The following is a 21,183-nucleotide window of genomic DNA, read 5'->3' on the forward strand; positions in this document are numbered from 1 at the left end:
AAGTACTTTAATAGAGAAATATAGTAACTTATAAAATAAAAATTGCACGTAATAAGTACATACCTATGTATGTACATAAAAGTTGTATTTTTTAATGTAAGTAATCTGTAATTTTTGTCTGCTTTTGTTTTTTTTATTTTATTGTAAAAAGTCTCTAATACTATTGTGTATAGAAGACATCGCTATGTCAATTACTCACTGAGATTCAAAACAAAAACGAGCCACGTGCCGAACGTCGTCGGGAATCAAGGAACATTACCGAGGGCGTAAAGAATCATGTCGGTCATTATAACCGGACATAATTTATTAAAAGGGGTCACAATAAGCGACATGTCACTGTAAGGGAAGTCATTATATTCGACTTTTTTATAAAGAATCTTATATGAAAACCAAACTTCGTAGTGTAATTACGTCATAATAAGAGGTTGGTCAATATAGGCAGAGTCATAATAAACGGATTATACTGTATTTCTTTTTTTTACTTTTTTGATTTATGTTGTCCTAGTAGATTAGTTAATTTTTAATACTTGTTCCTTTTTTAATACTTGTTATTACTAATCATTTTAACAGTGAATGATTTTGATGTTGTGTTGCAAACATTTTTGGTTTGTCTGTATTTTATTTAAGACTGGCTTTTGTCCGCGGCTCCGCGCCCGCGTGATATAGTTTTTCCGGGATACATATTTTCAAGGGTAAAAAAGTAGTCTATAACACTGAGGACTAATGAAGCTTCGTATTATTGAAAGAAGTTTCAAAAACGGTTCAGTAGTTTCAAAGATTTGTTCCTACAAACCTACAAACAAAACAATGTTGCCTCTTTATAATATTAGTATAGATAGATTTCATTGATAAAAAAGGAAGTATAAAAAGACACGGCACCATATTAACATTTAAAGTTCAGATCTAGATTAAATGATATTTTATTATCTGTATTTAGAGTCAAGTGACATTTCACATTTTGTTTTTTCGGATTGTATTATAGTTATATTAATAATACTATACCTGGATTATATACTGTCCTGCTGCTGAGCACGGGAGTCTTCTACTACTGAGAGAGGTTAGGCCTTAGTCCACCACGCTGTAGTGCGGTCAGACTTCACATACCCTCAAAATTCCTATAGAGAACTTCTCAGGTATGCAAGTTTCCTTACAATGTTTTTCTTCACCGTTAAAGCAAGCGATAATTCACATAGATTACACATAACTCTAGAAAAGTCTGTGGTGTGTGCCCTTGGGGTTTTGAACCTGCGGACATTCGACTCGACAGTCCGCTCCACAAACAGCTCCGCTGATACATATATTTGAGGTACCAATATTATGTAATATGCCGTAAACCCTGATTGTATATAATTTTAAATATTTTGAATCTAAATAACTATTGGAATATTTATTTATTTATTTATTTGAACAGCCAACAAAACATACACCTTACATAGTTTTTTTAACAATTCAGTAAGTAATTGCTGCAGTGCTGTTTTAATTTTAATATGTGATAAATACACAATACAATCATTAAAAAACACCAAGTTTTCGATATTCTATGTGAGTCTGTCTTTTTGAGCTCCAAGTATCAAATATTTCACTATTAGGCGTATGAACTCAAAAACACACAAATTATTTTTCCCCACCTAAAAATCAAACCCGAAAATTCACGGAAAGTAGTTTCAGCTGCAACTAATTTACACTCCATTATTTATTTCTGTATTCGCATTCAAATAGGTAAACCTTGCTTTGTCCTCAAGCAGTTTTTTTTACCAAACGTCGGTCTACCTTCTAAGGTCATGTAAAAACTTAAGATAATCTCCGGATGTATGAAGGTTAAGATTTATGCGTTCGGGATGTTGTTTCATCTAGATTTCTCGTACAATGAGTGTGTCAAGGATTCTGGATATGTGAGATCGAAACTAATAGACTTTAAGATCTTTTTTAGAAGACAATTGATAGGTATATGTTTGTAGTTTGGATGCAGGCCACTTTTGACAGGTCCGTCTGGAAATCTTTAGGGAAGGCTTATGTTCAGCAGTGGACTTATGTGGCTGATGATGATGTTTGTAGTTACAGATTTTGGGGTTATTGTCAATTTTTGTTACGTAAAAGTTTCATCGTAATCGATCAAGCCGTTTCAGTTTAAAAGCAATCATGATTGAGTTGTCAGTGATTGCAATCAAGGTCTTTTAGAATATCGTGCTGATTTACAATTAACAGGTTTAGACACATTTGTAAACAGCTAAAATATATACTGCCTGCCTCGGTGGCGTAGTTGTACTGCATGCGCGGTACGGCAGCGCTCTGAGGTCCTGGGTTCGAATCCTGGGTCGGGCAAAGTGATAATTGAGTTTTGCTGCTCCGTATCACGCCGGAGTCTGGATTTGTGCCCGATATGGCGATAGGCTCGTCCCCTATCACATCATGGGACGGAACACACTTGGCGAAAAGTGGGTGCCCTGGTTGCACCTCTGCATACCCCTTCGGGGATAAAATGCGTGATGATGTGTGTGTGTGTGTAAAATATATACTAATGTACGTGCACTTATGCCTTTGATTTCCATAGGGATACGTAGCTTATGCACCCATTTTCGACAAGCTTATTCGTCCATCATGAGTGCTATGATAAGGGGCGAGTCCATTGTAATTTTTAGCACATATTCCAGACTTCAGTCTGATACTGAGCGAGCAAACCCAATACAACAAAAATGCGACAGAAATATAAATCACCTTGGACTAATAAGAAATTATAACAAAGATGTTATTTAAACATCGCGTCTATTCAAGAGTTAGATTGCCAGTAACGATTTCAATTACCACCGCGCCGCTGATTGCGCTAATTGGCCGATTTGTTCAGACGACGCAGGGTCAAATCGTATAAGGTCGCGTGCGGTTTCTGATGTTGATGTTCGCGAATATTGCGGTGTAATTTGAACTTTAAAGCTGAAGAGTATTGAATTTTGTTTGGATGCGTTAATCTGAATTACTGGCATCTATGATTCCATGGCGGCCAATATCAACGGAGATCAGCCACGTACGCAGGACATATAGTGTACAAGTGTGTGCGCAATACGCAAGCACTCTATGTACTTCACTCTCATAGTTCGGTGAGACGGCGATCCGACATGACCGGAGAGAGATCCAAATTTAAGATCTTTAGGCTACTTTTCATCTACTATAATATTATGTCAACAAAAGAATGATGTCAATTGCTCAATAACCTGAATTATGCCGGCATGTTTGATCCCAAAGTGATATGATGAAGTTTTCACACAAATGTTTACGATCGCTTTTCAACCGAATAACTATAATATATAAATAATAAAAGCCTTGTATTTTATGCTGTCCCACTGCTGGGCACGTGCTTCCTCAACTACTCAGAGAGATCAGGCCTTAGTCCATTACGCTGGCCTAGTGCGGACAGAGTTCACATACCCTCAAAATCGAATGTAGAATTCTTTAAGCATGTAGAGACCCTCATGATTTCATTACTGCGAAGTCCAAATCTATATCTACGCGCGAACCAAAGTTGTTACAAATATTCAATAACCACGAAACAATAAGAAAATCTGTTCGCACTTTTCAGAACATTGTGTATTTATGTTAGTTCGGTGCGTGCCAAATTTTTTCAACAGCCGTCGGGAACTGGGGCAGCGGCGGCCGTTGAACTGGTAACAGCTGATCGCGTTGGCGGAATAATTTTATCTCTATGGAAATTTGGAATTATTTTATTTAGGTATTTTAGGAAGGGTCTAGTTCCCTTAGGGTTCATACACGTTTTTAAACGCTAAATATGCCCACACATCACACGCATCGTTTTTAAACGTGTCTTAAGTTTTTACAAAAAGCGTGTGCTTCGACCTTAAGTTATAAGTAATGTAATAAAACGAACAACTTACTCGTCAGGTCATTCAATTATATAAATACTATCAGTTGAAATAATAGACTAGCTCGTGTCATTTCCTAGCTTCACAAAGTGCGTAATGAGATTACGTACACGCAGTAAAGTGATTAAACGTCCGTCTGCGGCGGTCTTCTGTTTATTCACCCTTACTGGATATAAGACGTATATATTTTTGCTACTCTAATAAATCTTTGTAATCTATTAGATGTCTAATATGTCTCTTTTATTCCCAATAGGGTATTTTCCTATTTTTGATTTTGTATACATGTGAGTAAGGATCAATGATGATACTTCGTTATATTGTTGTCTACCCTTCGACGAGTAAAGCGCGGTGGAGTCGGGTGACGTTGTTTATTTATTTTTTTTATTACTTTAAATCTGTAGACGAGCTTGCCGTTCGCCTGATAGTAAGCTATACGACCACCCATAAACAGTAGAAACACTATCCAACACCTTGAATTACAAAGTATTGTTTGGTATTCCACTGCGCTCGCTATCCTGAGGCATGAGATGTTAAGTCTTGTTTTGTCCAGTAGTTACTTTAGTTATTTTTTTTTCCAAATTTATTATGGCCTTCAAGGTGTAACGTATAACGGGTTTATTTGTGGCAGAGGGCGCGTGGTCACGTTCTAGTAACTTGGGGTTCGAATACCGGATAGAAAACGGTTACTTTAGGGTTAACACTTATAAAGAATAGCTTTGTCAAATATAAGCTTTGAAATAACAATGTATCTATATCTATATATGTATCTATATTACCATTTAAATCATACAGCTATACCACTAGCACGAATATTACGATACGACTTATAGGTACTAATAATGTGCATAAATGCGGTCTGGAAGTCGTACTAATAATAATTAGATTTTACATCAATTACAAAAGGGAAGCCGGCAGGAATCGTGTTATATGGAATCTTGTGGTTTTTACATTAAGACTTTTATTGAACTAGCAGTGGCGAAGGCTGAAAGTTTTCAAAATGTAAACCGTTGCAAAAACAATGCCGTAGTATATCGCAACCAACAGAAAACATAAACTAAGATAAACGTAATTAAACAAATGTAATTTGCAATGTCTGAAAAGGACTACTAAGACATAAGAACATAAAATGTAACAACAGCAATTATTATACACTTAGTAAGCAAATAAATAAATAAATAAAAAATCCTAAAAGGGAAGACGGTAGGAATCAGGTAGTAAGACGCTTCGTCACTGTGAGATAGTATGAAGCAAAATATTGCACCGTTTCCAAGTGCAAGACAGAGTCATATTTACCTTTAATGTATTTTTTTCCCTATTTCGTAATGGTTAGTGGTTAAAACTAGAGACAAAACCGCATCACCTTGACAGCGCGAAAACTGCCGCGTTGACCCACTGCCGAGTTTTAGCGAGCCAAAGTAGTTTAGTAGGGTTGCCAAGATTATAAAAAGTTTTTCGGAGTTGTTAAAATACAGCGGTTTTGGATTTAACGGTAATAAAATTGGAATATTAGTAGATAATCTATATCTATATACTATTATATAAAGCTGAAGAGTTTGTTTGTTTGAACGCGCTAATCTCATGAACTACCGGTCCAAATAGAAAAATTCTTTTTGCGTTGGATAGCCCTTTGTTCGTGGAGTGCTATAGGCTATATATCATCACGCTATACCCAATAGGAGTGGAGCAGTAATGGCTAATCTCAGGAACTACCGATCCAAACTGAAAAAATATTTTTACGTTGGATAGCCTTTTGTTCGTGGAGTGCTATAAGCTATATATCATCACGCTATACCCAATAGGAGCGGAGCAGTAATGGCTAATCTCAGGAACTACCGATTCGGACTGAAAAATTCTTTTTGTGTTGAATAGTCCTTTGTTTGTGGAGTGCTCAAAGATATATATCATCACGCTATGACCAATATGAGCGGAGCAGTAATGGCTAATCTCAGGAACTACCGGTTTCAACTGAAAAAATCGTTTTGTGTTGCATAGCTCTTTATTTGTGGAGCGCTATAGGCTATATATCATCACGCTATGACCAATAGGAGCGGAGCAGTTATGAAACATGTTGCAAAAACGGGGAAAAATTATTAGTTTTGAGAGCTTCCGTTGCGTGCGCTGCGTAAACGGTTAAAGTTATGCAACAATGATGTATGACGGGATTGTTCCTTTTAAAAAGTTCTAAAAAATATATTATACAACAAAGTCCCCCGCTACATCTGTCTGCCTGAACGTGTTAAACTCAAAAACTATCCAACGTATTAAGATGAAATTTGGTATGGAGACAGTTTGAGACCCTGGGAAGAACATAGGCTCCCGGGAAACTACTACTTTTGTAACGGAAAACTTTAGCCTGAAAAACTTTATAACGCGGGCGGAGCCGCGGGCAGAAACTTGTGCATTATATTTCAGTAGGAATGTTTTAGTTTGACGACTTGACTTAAGATTTAATTGTCACAATTTGATAACGATGTTAGACGATATAATGCGATCTAGATTTTCAGTGATTCTATGATAATCAAACACTAAAAAATATTTTTCTGCTATTAATAAAATAATAAACCTATTATAAAAATCGCATAATATCTAAATTATACAATAAATTCTAAAAGCTTGTTCCACAAGTTTTAAGTGAATTTGAATTGACAGTTATTTTAAACACCTAATTTAATGTAGATAGTAACTCATTTTATTGCCGTTTATTTTGGAGCATAAATTGGAGTGTGACTTTTGTATTTCGTCGGTTTATACATCTATGTGACGAGTAGCATTTACTAAGAAGTTGTGAAACACGTCCTAGAAATAATGAACACTAAATAAAACATCACAATAAGGTTGGCAACCCTACATCGTTGCCGGTGTCCAGTGAGTGATTCGCCTCAGTCGCCGCTTATCGGATTGTCTGAGGGGCTTCCGTGTGAGCTTAGAAGGGGCCAGTTTTAAATGTCGCCAATAAACTCAGATTGTTTTTATTTATTAAAAACGTCTGGCAAAGAAAGCTTTAACATACAGCCGCGTGTGCTAATATAATAAGGAGAATCAGGGGATCAGAAGGGGCGAAATGTATACCTATTAAAATTGTAAGTTAACTATGGGCTCCGTAAAAATTAATGTTCTTTACTTATTCTGAAAGATTTGGATTACAGCTCATTTGATGTGTCTAGTATAACATCTATCTATATTTTATTCATTTATCTTATGAAACGGAAATTGAAAGAAAAAAATATAAATTGCCTGCGGGACTGCCCTTGTCAAAGTTTTTCCGGGATAAAAAGTAACCTATAACACTTAGGAGTAATGTAGCTTCTTACTAGTGAGAAAAAATCAAAATCGGTTCAGTAGTTCCCGAGATTAGTGCGTTCAAACAAACTCTACGTTTATGTATTAGTATAGACGTATAGGTATGGGTGTTGCTAACTTTGAATATTTCGTGGCAAAACAGGTGATACTATTTTAATTGTTGTCGGCCAAAATAAAACAACATGAAAATAGATGTATTAATTAATTAATTACCCGATAATTATCAAATTCAACTAAGGCCTTGCCGTTTCTTGGTATCGATGTTATTTTAGTGCATTGTGTTTATCTAGATGACTACAATCTACTTAATATTTGGTATCATTGACGTCAAAGGTGTAGAATCGAATGGAAAATAAAGTGTGAGAGAAAGGGGAATCTAATGATTTTTAAGTATCTTTAAATGATTTTAATGTTATGACACGAGCTAACTGCCGCCAGATGGTTAAAAGGACCGTCCATAAACAGTGCAAATCAGAACTTTGGATTAAAAAACTTAAATGCACTTTAATCTGGTGATTATGATTTTATTTGCTACTCGGAACATTGTCCCGGCCAGCATCAGCTGAGCTGGATCCTATTACCTCTATAATTGTACAATATTGCTGTATTTAATAATAATAGATGTAAGTAAAATAGGGAATAAACGGATTTTTTATTTTAAAAAACACTTTGTTGCATTCCACGGTGCTCGTCATACTGAAATAAGATCATTGATCGCCCCTCTTCAAATGAACCAAAAAAACGCGACTCGTATGTCGATGGTTTGATTTTGATATTTGTTGATCGAGAGTCTAATGCATGCTTTAGTCTCTCAAAAAATCCCAAAACGACACGGAGTCGTGTCGCATTTTGTTGACACAGTCTAATAATGTGTAAACACAACCTCCAAACCTTTACTCCTGTAGGGCAGAGGTGCCACCAACCAGACAAACGCCGTGTAAGTTCCGTCCCATGTGATAGTTGCCAAGCCTGTCGCCGTATCGGGTGCTTCACACTTCGGACTGATACTGAGTAGAAAACGCAATATCACTTTGTCCAACCCAGGACCTTAGAGCTGTGGTCGTACCGCGTACGCAATACAAATACGCCATCCATGCAGTCTGGTTTTATTGCTTCTTCATTGGACGTGATTGCGGAAGAATAACCTAACGGACCTTAAACAGTAACCTCTTTATTTAATATCCAATCATGACTCCACTCAACGCCTCTAACTAGATAATATACTATACCATAAAACAATTGACAACCGTGTATTTCATAATCAAATCAATTTGATTGTAGTTGGTCGTGATGTGATGCAAGTGTATGTAGTACTTGAGAATAAGGCGATCTATTTTAAAGACGTTCTTACTGTTCACATATTGTTTGCTAAAAAAAATATGTATTAGTATAGGTCATTTTTTCCACAACGGCTTGCTTTACCGTCTTTTGACTGGAGTGTTGCGGGTAAACGGTACTGATCCAAGGACCTTCCCCGACGCTATCCATCGTAGTGTGCGTGTGCACCGATGCTGCTCATGCGCAATGTAAGTGATTAGGGAAAGTGATGGGACGCGTCTTCATGAATGAAATGATTTATACTTGCGGTATGATAATCTATTTAAAGACATTCACATGATTATCGTTTTTCCTTTTAAATATCGTTTAGTTCACGTGAGGCGAATATGCTTACCCCCTTATTCATAGACTTTTTTATCTAAGTGCGTAGACCTAGGGTCGTTGTGATTGGCTAATATTAAGATACAACAATGAAGGCTGCCATGAAGGTCTATGAATAAAGGGTTAGAGTTTACCAATTAACTTTTTAATCTGGTGTACTAACTTAAACCGTTTGGCTCTCTTCGACGCATATAGGTCAGTATCCATTTTATCTCCGATTGTGAGTCAGTCTGTTTTCCTAATAGTAGGCTCTGATAAAGATGGCAATAATTTGATTAATTCCTCTAGGGCCCCCACAACTCTCTACCGCCCTGCTTTTTCGAAACACTCCGGTACCATTCATGCAGTTGACAAAACTGGCCAACATATCACATAACTGTCACCAAAACAAATTGTGCTGTTTTGTCCACAAGTTATGTATGTTTTGTATACATATATGTGTGAAACCGGACATGTGTGCGTGTGTAGTTCTGTTGATTGGTTCAATCGACTCGTCCGTGAGGACGTTGCACTCTGGCTTAAACCGTTTTTAATTTTAATGGCGGGTGTGTGAAAATTTTGTATGAATGTTTTGAGATATTACGATTATTTACATACAACTTTACTTAATGGTCTCTAAAGACAGCCTTAGGGGACGGTGAACCTGGTAACCGTCCGGGGCTTCGCGCAGTGCCTTGAAGAACTTTTTTTATGATCTTACCGATGAAAATGTTGAAATCGGAGAACTTTTTTGGTTTTCCTGGGAACTTACGTCCTTTTTTATCACTTTCGCCTGGGGCCTCGTGTCGTTTAAGGCCGCCACTAGTAATATCTAATTCTTGAGTTGAGCTAGCTCGTCTAGGAGCGTTGTGCAGGCTATATTGTTTCGTATTGAAAGAAAGTATTGTAAAACTTAACATTCTACATCTGATGGTGTCGTGTTTAGTATTCAAAATTTCTTGGTAGTTTACTCGAGAACAGTTTTGTATATTTATTTGAACGTGCTTATCACAGGACTACTACGATTGAAAAATTCTACCCTCATAGAAAGCTGCATTACTCTTAGGTGCTATAGGCTACTTTTTATCCCAATAAAATATTTATCCCGGAAAAAAAATCACTCGAGCGGAGTCATAGGCAAAAGTTAGTCATCTATAAAAAAATTGGATAATACTTTCTTTTCGATAAGGTTCGATATGATCATGAACATTCGTGACGCTTACCATAAAACAATTATGCTTATATCACCATTAATTTTAATAATAATCAACACAAGATGTCCATTACCGATCCGTTTCGGTCTCATCAGATCCTGTACCATACTAGGTTACAAACTAATGACTCCGCTGACGTATTTAGGTCCTAAGTGACATGCAGTGGCATCACGTCATTTGCATCGGACTGGCACTAATGATTCATGTTGGCGTTGTCATTTGTCATCGCTGCCACTTAGCGGCGTGCGGGGCTTCTTCAAGGCATTTCGTTGTCGGCGCATGCGAGTTGGGAGAATCGTAATGGGAGATGTTACTGAGTGGCGTCGCCGGGGGGAATGGAAGCGAAGCTGCCTCCGTCCTGAATACAACACTACATTATACCATGGATACTTTATACTTCATGGGACTGAATAAAATTTGCAGGTCGTCGCCGGGAGTGTCCCCCCCCCTAAATTTAACACTACATTCTACCATGGTTACTTTATAGTTCATGGGACCTAATCAAATTTGCAACATGCCCACTTCCCTCGGATTTTCAAACTTTGAGATGATGAGACCACCTCAATGAGTTAAATTCTGACTACGCCCATATCCGCCCGGATAGGTGCCACCGTACACAAGGTGTTAAAACCCGCCATACTGGCCCACGTAAGTGTGTCGCATTCCAGGATCAGCCTGTGTATATGCGTTTTCAACAGGCCGGCATAATTGTGTCGACTGCCGAGGGGTAATCATCTCTCATCAGTCGACATTCTATTGGTCCCCACTCCACTTACCATCAGGTGCTGTGGGGTCACTTTGCCGTGGCAGCGAAAAAAATTGTTTACTTTATTTCAAGTAATACACAGGTCTAAGATAACAAGTTTATAATCCCGTCCTATCTAGTTATATTAATGGCCATGTTAATTAAGACACTCCATCCGCACGCTAGATAAATACGGGAATGCCTAGATTTAGATCTAGACCTGTCTGACTATTCTGTGTTGTGTCTACGTTAGTTTTGTTGGAAATATTTTGTTTTTGCATGATTGGTCTAGAATTTCGATAAATGATGTTTTTAACTTTAATGTGTTAAAAGGTAAAATGTGTCTTGATTATTATGTTTTTGAGTAACTTCTAATAATGTAGTCGTGGAATTAGGAGTGGTTTCTGTGTAAAATCATCAGTTAACTAAAATTTATTCAAAATTTCCCATTTGTAACGTAACCTAATTTTTAAAAAAAAAATTGTTGAGATTTGGTTGACAAAGCTATGCGTAGACTATTACAAAAAAATTCAAATGTCCCCCGTGATCATGAAGGCTAAAGTCTTTAAAACGTAAGGATAAAATTATAATGTAAAAAACAGAGATAAAATCCGTAAAATAGTTTTATTTCAATGTCTAACATTCGCGTAAACATAACAAATTATTATACAAACACTCCCTTAACTAATATCGCCTCTACCCCCCCGTCAATAAGGCGTACATTACGAAACAATTAAACGCCACACGCTAACACCCGGTCACTTCCGATCCGCAAATATTTTGGCATATGTCTAGCCACTACCGGCGTGGTATTAATAGCACATAAGGACGCAATCCGTCACTGTTCAAGTTCGTTCAACTCGGGAACATGTGGGATTCGCAGGGATTTGGGGGATTCGGGGTGTTGACGATGAGCCAGTACTCAACCAGTTGAAATTAAAAAGGCGTTATAAGAAAAATATTTATTCACATAATACGAATATTTCACATACGACGAAAAACTCTCGAGAGCCTAGTTGGTTGTGGAACGGTGTCGAGACGAATGTCCGCAGGTTCAAAACACAAGGGCACACAAGACTTTGCTAAAAATTATGTGTGTATACTTTGTGAATATCGCTTGCTTTAACGACGAAGGAAAAATATCGTGAGGAAGCCTGCATACCTGATAAGTTCTCTATAGGAATTTCGAATGTGTGTGAAGTCTACTAATCCGCACTAGGCCAGCGTGGTGGACTAAGGCCTAATCCCTCTCAGTAGTAGAGGAGGCCCGTGCCCAGCAGTGGGACAGTATATAATACAGGTGTGATATTATTATAATTACGACGAATAACTACCAAGTGACAAATAAGTACGAAAAAAAAACATTTTATCGAGCGATCGGAATTTAAATAATTAAAAAACAAAACTAAATTTTACTAAAAAGTATTTGCGTCGCCGACACGGGGGATTTGGGTAGTGGGATTCGAAGGTTAACATTTGTGTGGCGTTAAAGGGATATTGGTTAGGGCGATTCGGAGAGATGTAGGTTGTGGGAGTGTGTCGATATTAGGGAGTGAGAGTCGAATGGCGGGGTTTTAGTCGGTAGGACGGTTTATAGCGGCGAGTCCGGCAGAAATCCGCAAAGGGAATTCCACGTGATAAAAAAAAAGTTGTGGGAGTGTGTGAATTTTGGTAGCGGGATTCGGGGGATTTGAATAGAGGGATTGTGAGGGTTAACTTTTGTGTAACGTTAAAGGGATTTCAAAGCAACTGGTGTTTTTACACGGACATAGAAAGTGACTACTGCTTCCTAGTAAGTTGAGTGGTGTTCATATAGAGGGCGACTAGAAAGTTCGAAGTCATTTGAGATTTCTGGAAGTCGAACCACATCCCTTAAAATTATTTACCTGTTTTTCTGGTATTTTGGGTATTTGTGAGCAGTGGATATCGCTAATCAAGTGATAAACCTATTCGGTTGCCTTAAAAACGGACAGTATATTAAAATGGCGAGAGATGATGATGTCGATGCACCTCAGTCCGCCCCGTGACCGTGATGTCTGCAGTCCTCGAAACGACGAGAGAAAATTATAATATAAAAAACCGCGATAAAGTCTGCAAAATAGTTTTATTTCAAAGTCTAACATTCGCGTAAACATAAATTACTTATCATCAAGTGTAGAGCTTACTTACGTACATACATAGTGACATTTTACAAATAGACGCGTCATAGACTAACAAAATTGCATATAAAAACAGCGCACTATTTACTATAGTCACATACTTGTACAGCCCTAGCAGCTCGCATTGATACGGCCCGAGCGTCGACCGCCGTGGCCATCTAGTTTATTGGTCTCTGGTCGCCATTACGGTCGAATAAAATGCATTTATTAGTTAAAAATAAGTTACATAGTGTATACTTATTACTAACGTATGATATAAAACGTTTTTTTGTTTCACAGTTGGAGTATAATTTGTACATCGTCTAAAAACACGGGAAGGCATTTTATTTATAAAAATACAAGAAGTTAGTAAGCCGACTAGCCGCGACAGTGGTTGGAGGTTGACTAAGTGAATGTCGGGCAATTACCTTGCTTTCGTCTTGCTAATATTAAGCTCGGAAAACGTATCTATGTAATAAAAACATCTGAGGTTATACATAAATAGTTCAACGCCAACGAGCAAAGGAAGCGCGAACCTAATATTTTATCCCTTGAGCGTTTATTGTAGGGAAGCTATAATTCATTGATAACGGAGCATTCATCTCCACGTCTACAGACTGTCTGGTGGTGGTGGCCACATTGTATATGGAATATGGCTGTGAGCCAAATATTTTAGTTATAAAAAGAAACATTCACGTCGAATTGATAACCTTCTCCTTTTTTTAAGTCGGTTAAAAATATGGGCGAGTAACGATGAAGAGATGTAAAGAATGTGTGTGATAAGTGCTAGGTGTTTATTTTCGGTTGGTTTTTAGTTAAATCCTCTTTCTGACGTTAGACCTAAGGTTATTTTGTATAATTATGTTACTTATTTGTTTTTTTGTCTATTTCAGATGAAAGGGACGCGATCCAAAAGAAAACATTCACAAAATGGGTCAACAAACATCTCAAAAAGGTAAGATTATTTTTTCTTTTTTATGTATAATGAATTGCAAACTTATATGCTGTCACATTTTTCAAATAATTTCTTCTTCATATTTTTATTACAATTCGACAGCTGTCTTGGTAATAAACCTCAATATTTTTGCTTATAAAAATACATTCGAACGTTTCGATAATTTAAAATGTTTATTGGGCCTTAACGTTCAAAAAAGGAAACAAAAGAATAACTTTCAAACTTGAATTTCGAACGATCTGTTTTTTAAATAAGTACTGGCACGTAAACTGTGAAGTACAACTACAAACAGAACGTTCGTCACAACCTAGACCCGCACATTAGTAAGTTGAGGCGTGTAGCGCGAATTGTCAAAGGTTTGAGTGGCGGCGTCCACTCGCGCCGGCTGACGTCCGGCTCGTGAGGTGGCTATAAACACGCGCTACGTCGTGAATTGTAATCGTTGTGTCGGTCGCGGTTGTAGGTGCGGTTCCGAGCGCGGCGGAGTGCGGATATAAATAGTAGTTTTCGCGAACATTTAGGCTTATTTACCTAGAAAGAGAAATCGGAAGTGATTAATATTTTGTTTATGTTTGTTTAAAAAGAATAAAAATTTTACGAAATTTCAAAAGTTATCTGTGTCCGTAGAATGAAAGTTTAACTTTTTGTATTTAGAACTGTCTTAATTTACGACCAAATGTGGTTTCTATTCTAACATAGATGCAACTATATAAAAAAAAATATTAAAGTAATAGCAACTTCAATCAATAAAAATCTTATTTTAAGAATTTTATGAAAATATCCGTCGCCTGCAGTTGACATTGCAATTTGAAAAGTATAGTTTGCCGCTACGGTCGTGTTCGGAATCGCACTATAAATCTTTCATCCAATGCAGCGGTTTGAGAGACTGCTTTGAAAAAGGTTAGACAGTAGACACATAAATACGAAACTAAGTTCTTTATGGGACGTTTAAGTTCCTTTTAAAAGAATAAATATTGTTTGTTGGTGAATTCCTAGATTTCTTATAACGATATGTATATTACAATAATAATATCAGCCCTGTATTATATACTGTCGCACTGTTGGGCACGGGCCTCCTCTACTACTGAGAGGGATAAGGCCTTAGTCCACCACGCTGACCTAGTGCAGATTGATGGACTTCACGCACCCTGAAAATTTCTATTTATAATTTATGAGGTATGCAGGTTACATCACAATGTTTTCTTTCACCGTTAAAGGAAGCGATAATTCACAAAGAATATATACATAATATTTTTGAAAAGTCGGAGATGTGTGCCTTTGGGTATTGAACCTGTGGACATACGTCTCAGCAGACCGTTCAACTCCTAACTAGGTTAACGCCGCTTATTCAACGGTAGCGAACATTAATTTAAGTATATTTAATATATAAAGTAGTAATATCTATAATACATTGTATTTAATAATGAAAATTAAGGAAATTTTGAGTAAGACAGCTAGAAAAGCAGTAAAAGAAAAAGTTTTTAAACCGCAGAGTATGTTAATATACATAAATTATAATTGCCGCAGTCTGCACTCAGACGTCACTTGATGATTATTAAGCATTTTTTTAATTCGTTTATTTCTCCATAGACCCTGTGAATTGGAACCTTTGCAACGCCAAATATTTTGTAAAGATTTTCCAGTATTTCGTATAATAATATTAGCCTTTAATTTCTTCTTAATGTGAAAATATTCGAATTTCCATATCTGATGATCATTTAATTTTAGTGATGCTGTATTCCCTACGGTAAGAATTTCAGATTTCTTGCATAAAAACAGTTCTATAGTTAAGAAATGCAAAAATATATTTTGACATTTATTTAGAAATCATTGTCTTCCGAGTATTATAAATGTCAAAAACCTCGTTGACCTTTAACCGTTGATGACTAGTTTGTGATATTACTAAATTCTAGAGCAAACACACCTAACCAAACACAAAAAGGATCGCGGTTGATTCAAATTTGTGTATAATGTTTAAAAAGAGATCATTCGAAGAGTTTGTCTGTCGTTTTTTATAAAAAAAAATTGAATATGGGAATTTGAAGTATATCACCCCTAAAACAAGCTAGTAGAGCACTGAACATTTTTCAAAAATTACATACATATATTTCCGGGAGACAATCGCTTGGCTATGCCTCTGGCATTGCTTTACTCCAATGACGGTGGATGCTGCTTACAATCAGGCTGACCGCTCGCTCATTTGCCAACTAAGGCAAAAAGAAACATCTTATCCATTTTTTAAAGTAATAATGTTCATTTTTTGTAATAAAATCAAACTTGTTTGAATATCCAATCACATTTGATACTTCTAGTTCAATTTCTTCGAATCTTCAGCTGTTTGTTATAGCTGATTTAGTCATCGCAAAACAGCAATGACTCAAGCCTGTAGCACAAAGGCTCCAAGCTCAAACACGGCATCCCCTTATCCGTCTGTGTAAATAAGCAAACCGATGTCTTCAATCTGCCTCCTGCGTTGATAATTCAATAAACAAATCCTCGTGCAGTTATTGTGAATCATTTCTCTTTGTGATGAGGGTGCGTTCGTAATTAACTCATATTGTTTACACTTATTCTTTACGAGATATTAAGGAAGGATTCGCTGTTATTATGCTCACGCCTTCCATCCACAAAGGGGTAGGCAGAGGCGCAACTGGTGTAACCGCTTTTCGCTTCATGATATGATAAGGGGCGAGCCTGTCAGCATACCGGCTAAATTCTAACTTCCAGGTTGATATTAAGTATAAAAATCGAATATCATTTGGCCAGGCCCAGGGGTCGAACCCTAGACCTCAGCACGGCAGAAGAACTGTTACAAATGTACGCTACTGACTCAGTCAAGAATTTGCTATTGAGTTGCTACTGATTAGAGTTAATGAAGTGTATTTACATAGATGTGTTACTTACGGATAATTGATTACCTGAGATATGTTTTGTGTGATATATATCTATGTGGAGTTTATATTGTCATAAAGAATAATAGTTCTGTTGCGAAGCATTAAGTTATTCAATGAATATTTATTAAGAGCTCACGGAATCTTGAGGATTCTTGGAAGAATGAAATTTTAAGAAATTGCTGAGTTAAAGACTCTTGATAATTTAATACTGTCTGCTTTGTATTTCAAATTTTGAGCAGTGGTTTTACAGTTTATGTCTACTTGAAGAACCTACCATTAGTTTTAGTTGTTATAGTCAGGGCGCCCTATTCCATCTACACGGGCGAATCGGTAATTAAAGGATAGCTTTGAAAGCCGTATTGGTAAATAGGATATTTTTGATTCTTTTACCTACACGGCTATCAAAACTGTCCCTCGATTAGAACGGCCGTAATTAGCAATAGACGGATATACCCCCGTACACGGAATAAACCTTCTTCTTCTTAGTCGTAACACTCTTGACAGAGTGATCGTGGTCGCGAATAAACGTAACTACACATTATTAAAAACACAGTTTTGAAATTAACCACATCAAATTTCACAATACATACTACATAAAATACTTCAAATGATCAAGTCATCCCAATATACTAAGGAATCCAGACGCTGCGAACAGTGATCTTGCATACCAAGTACCAATTCGCAAGGATCAAGATGACGCATTCCACGACCCCAATATTTAATCGTCAAGAGATATCCATCGACGGATACCAGAGACCTCAAGTCTGAGTCACAAGCATCCTCTTTATGTGAAAGTGGCACGCATATGTACAAATGAATCAACGATATATTATGTTTTTTTAATAAAAGTAACCGTTGTATCGAAATTGGTATGTTTGAACGAGTCTTCTGTTTGGTGTGGGGAAGGATTATGTGTTGATTCACCGAGCAATAAGTTTGGAAGTTTCTCATGTGGGTCTTGAACAACACATACGTTGATAAAGGTCAATATACCATATTCAGAGGAGATATTTATATGCCAGGAAATATCTATACACTTTTTAATCATTTGTATTGTGTGTGGTGAAATTGAGAGATTTAATAAAATCGTTTCAGATTTTTGGTGGTCAAAATAGATCCCTTAAAAACCATTTTTATGGTATTTTGGGTGTTTGTGAGCAGTGGATGTCGCTAATCAAGTAATAAACCTAGGTACTTGGTTGCCTTAAAAATTGACAATATATTAAAAATAGGTTTACATTTATTTTTCTCTGAATATAGTATAGTTGAGATCATCTTACTAAAAGTTAGTATGCGCATAACTTTAAGAAACACTGATGCCCATGTTAACTTTATTGTCGATTTAAATGATCTGACCGGCTTGTACCTGGTTTGACCGTTTCGTTCTGACTGGAGGTCGTGGATGGGAGTGGATAGGTTTTTTCTTCTTTACTAATAAATTGATTAAGGTTGAATCGGTGTCTGGATTGTGGATGACCTTGGATCAGTTAATAATAAATCTCAAACCTCTGTGGCGAAAAACTGTACATAAATAAAATGCAATGGAGTCCCTGGATATCGCTCTACTGCTAACATGTTGACGGTTTTATATCAATTGAGCTGACTGATATTGTAAATGTCATTGTGGTTTCTATAACGATGGAAAATAACATGAATAAAAAAAAGGTGTTGCTGTTAGACATTCGATGTAGCGTAAACTCTATTAATAGTAAATAAACTGTCGTTTATAAATTCTGAGGACGTTATTTAGTCTGCTAGATATCCCATTCCTAACAGAACTATATAATAACACTTAATCAATTTAGCGTTTAGAGTTTCATCAGGATAAGATTCTATCTCATATTTTAACATGCAAATAACCTATAATAAATCCCTTCACTTCCAAATCTTAAACGTTCTATTTTTATTTATCAGACACTAGCTGACCCAACAGACATTGTCTTAACTATCATTTTGCAGCGCGCATTCTGTCAATCGCTGACAGTTATGTAAAGTTAATAGTCTCGTTAAGTTTTCTTAAATTTTCTAATTGTCCGCACAATTAATTGAATTTTATCTTTTATAAGAATCTTCTCCTGACAATAACAAACACAACAAAAAAAAAATGTGAAATCGGTCCAGCCATTCACGCGTGATGGCGTGACCAAGGGAAATAGGGATTCATTTTTATATATATAGATTATGCGTACATAAATTTCGCAGCAAATTTCTCTCACCAGTAAATTATAATTTGAATCCACCACGGGCTATTCAACTTGAGCCCGTTTTGACCGTTTCGTTCTGGCCAGCGGCTGGAGGTCGGATCAGGGCGTGACGTCACACGGAGACCGGTCCTCGGAATTTTTGCAATCCTTTTATATTTCTGCGAATCTGTACCGGTTTACATTTTAACCACAATGAGCCCTTGTTGGTCTTTGATTGTTAAGATCTCGCATTGTGAGCGTTTTTACGGTGCTGTGATTTTTATTGAACGTTTGGCATTGCTGTTATTCGGGCTTGGAATATCAGTTGGCGAAGTTCATTGAAAAGTGGGTTTAAACCAATTTTATGATTTCAAGGAACAAATATTGATGGAAGTATGATGTATGTAACAAAATTTTCAATTATAGTTCTTAAGTTCTCAATTATTCTCAATCGTTCCCATTAATATCCTCGTTTAGAAATTTAGTAAGTAATTTTCATGTTCGAAGCTATGATTTTTAACAAAGGCAATCACGACCTTAACATCTTATAGAGTTATAGGCTCCTGGTAATTACATTTATGTACTTACGCCTTATTCTTTCGCAAATCAGTTTATTAAATTATTAATGCCCTGGCAGATCGACAAGTATCAGATAAAAATATATTCTATACTTAGGACTTGGAGAGCCTAAAATCTCATAACAATAAGTTACCTAACACCATAGCATAATGCCCTATGGTATTTAGTTACCTATAACAAAGGATGTTATCGCATGAGTCACAGCGGATGCGTGTCGCAACCACGACCGCCAACATCTTGCAAGCTTATGAACTCCTGGTAGATTGACCTGAATTTTTCACAAGATTACCTGTCATCTATTTTGATTAGATTTTGATAAGCCCATTTGGCTGATGTTTTGTAATAAATGTAACGGAATTTTAATATGTAAAACGTCAGTTTGTGCATTGTCATTCTTATCTATATAAATATACGTTTGTTGGAGCTTAATCACTGGAATTACTGAACTGATATTGAAAATTCTTTTAGTAAAAGGAAGCTACAATTACTCCTGCGTGCTATAGTCTATAATAACCCGAGTAAATATTTGTCCAAAACTATTTCAGACGAGCGTTAAAGTTATTGTTATATTCTCGGTTAAATGATTATAGCGTAAATTACATTCATAATGAAACGACATCAAATGGCATAGACCAGTCATACAACGTCATAAACATACGAGATCATCACAAAAAAAATAATACTCATTTAGCTAGTCTTTCCTGGTATATGATTCAAACTAGTATAATTAAATAGAGCTGTTCTACTAGAATGTTGACTCAGAATGGTCCATTAGTTAAAAAAAGATAATATTCATTCTTATTTGTTCGGACTATGGCTTTTGAAGATGATAACGGTTAGAAATCAATAAACAGACGGACGGATAACCTAATTGGTCCGGGGTTTAAAAATAAGTTTACTGTTACAATTGAATTAACAAAAACATACAGGAGATAGGATTTTAGATTATGCGTATAATTATGTAAAAAAACTCGCTTTTATTCGTTTTATTAGACTTAAAAGAAACAATACTGCCGTGCTAAACGCAAAAGCGGCATGTCAGAGAAACCTTATTTCGAGATAATCGAAGTTTTGTAAACATAGTTTTATGGTTTTGTATGTAAAACTGAGATGGAGAAACTCTTTTTAAGTTTTTTTTAACAAGTTCCAAACAAGATTCCGCTATTTAGGTAAGTTCATTGGATGTGTATTTCTTTAAGCTATCTGACGAGATAAAAATCTGATTTTTTGAGATACCGCTTTTGAGCTTAGCACTGCAGAATAGTCCTATTTAAATACTTCGAAATATAACATAGCAATAAAAGTATAAAAATAAGAACAATTTACTTAATTTAAAAAAAATCACACATGGTAACCGTAAATCCGGCGCCTACGAATCAGCAACATCTGCCCACAGATTAAAAAATAAAAAATGTATACGTGAAAAATTAATGTTCAGTGGCCATATTCGGCGAATTGTGTTGCAGACATTTCGTAAACTCATTTCAAATTCATTTTATTGCGTTGTAAATCAAATTGCCATCTGTTTGTTACTATGGATGTTCCTTGAAAATATATATTTTTCTTTATATCCTTTTTATTATATTGAATAACTATAAAAGGAATTACTGTAGTCTCAGGATGAGGATGAATCATATACTAATATTTGTCGATGTTTTTCTTATG

At 36.3% G+C, this 21,183-nt stretch overlaps 1 protein-coding gene across 2 annotated transcripts in view; it reads left to right on the forward strand.

The window, feature by feature from the left end:
• The window catches only part of LOC115452387 (dystonin), a 245,921-nt gene that overhangs the window by 22,602 nt on the left and 202,136 nt on the right, over nt 1–21,183 (forward strand). For both annotated transcript variants that reach the window (XM_037440549.1, XM_037440503.1), the window contains exon 3: nt 13,801–13,862. In XM_037440549.1, coding sequence (XP_037296446.1) covers nt 13,801–13,862 — 62 coding nt within the window. The remainder of the gene's footprint in view (nt 1–13,800; nt 13,863–21,183) is intronic.

This window comes from Manduca sexta, chromosome 4 (assembly GCF_014839805.1).
Source record: "Manduca sexta isolate Smith_Timp_Sample1 chromosome 4, JHU_Msex_v1.0, whole genome shotgun sequence".
Lineage (NCBI taxonomy): Eukaryota > Metazoa > Arthropoda > Insecta > Lepidoptera > Sphingidae > Manduca > Manduca sexta.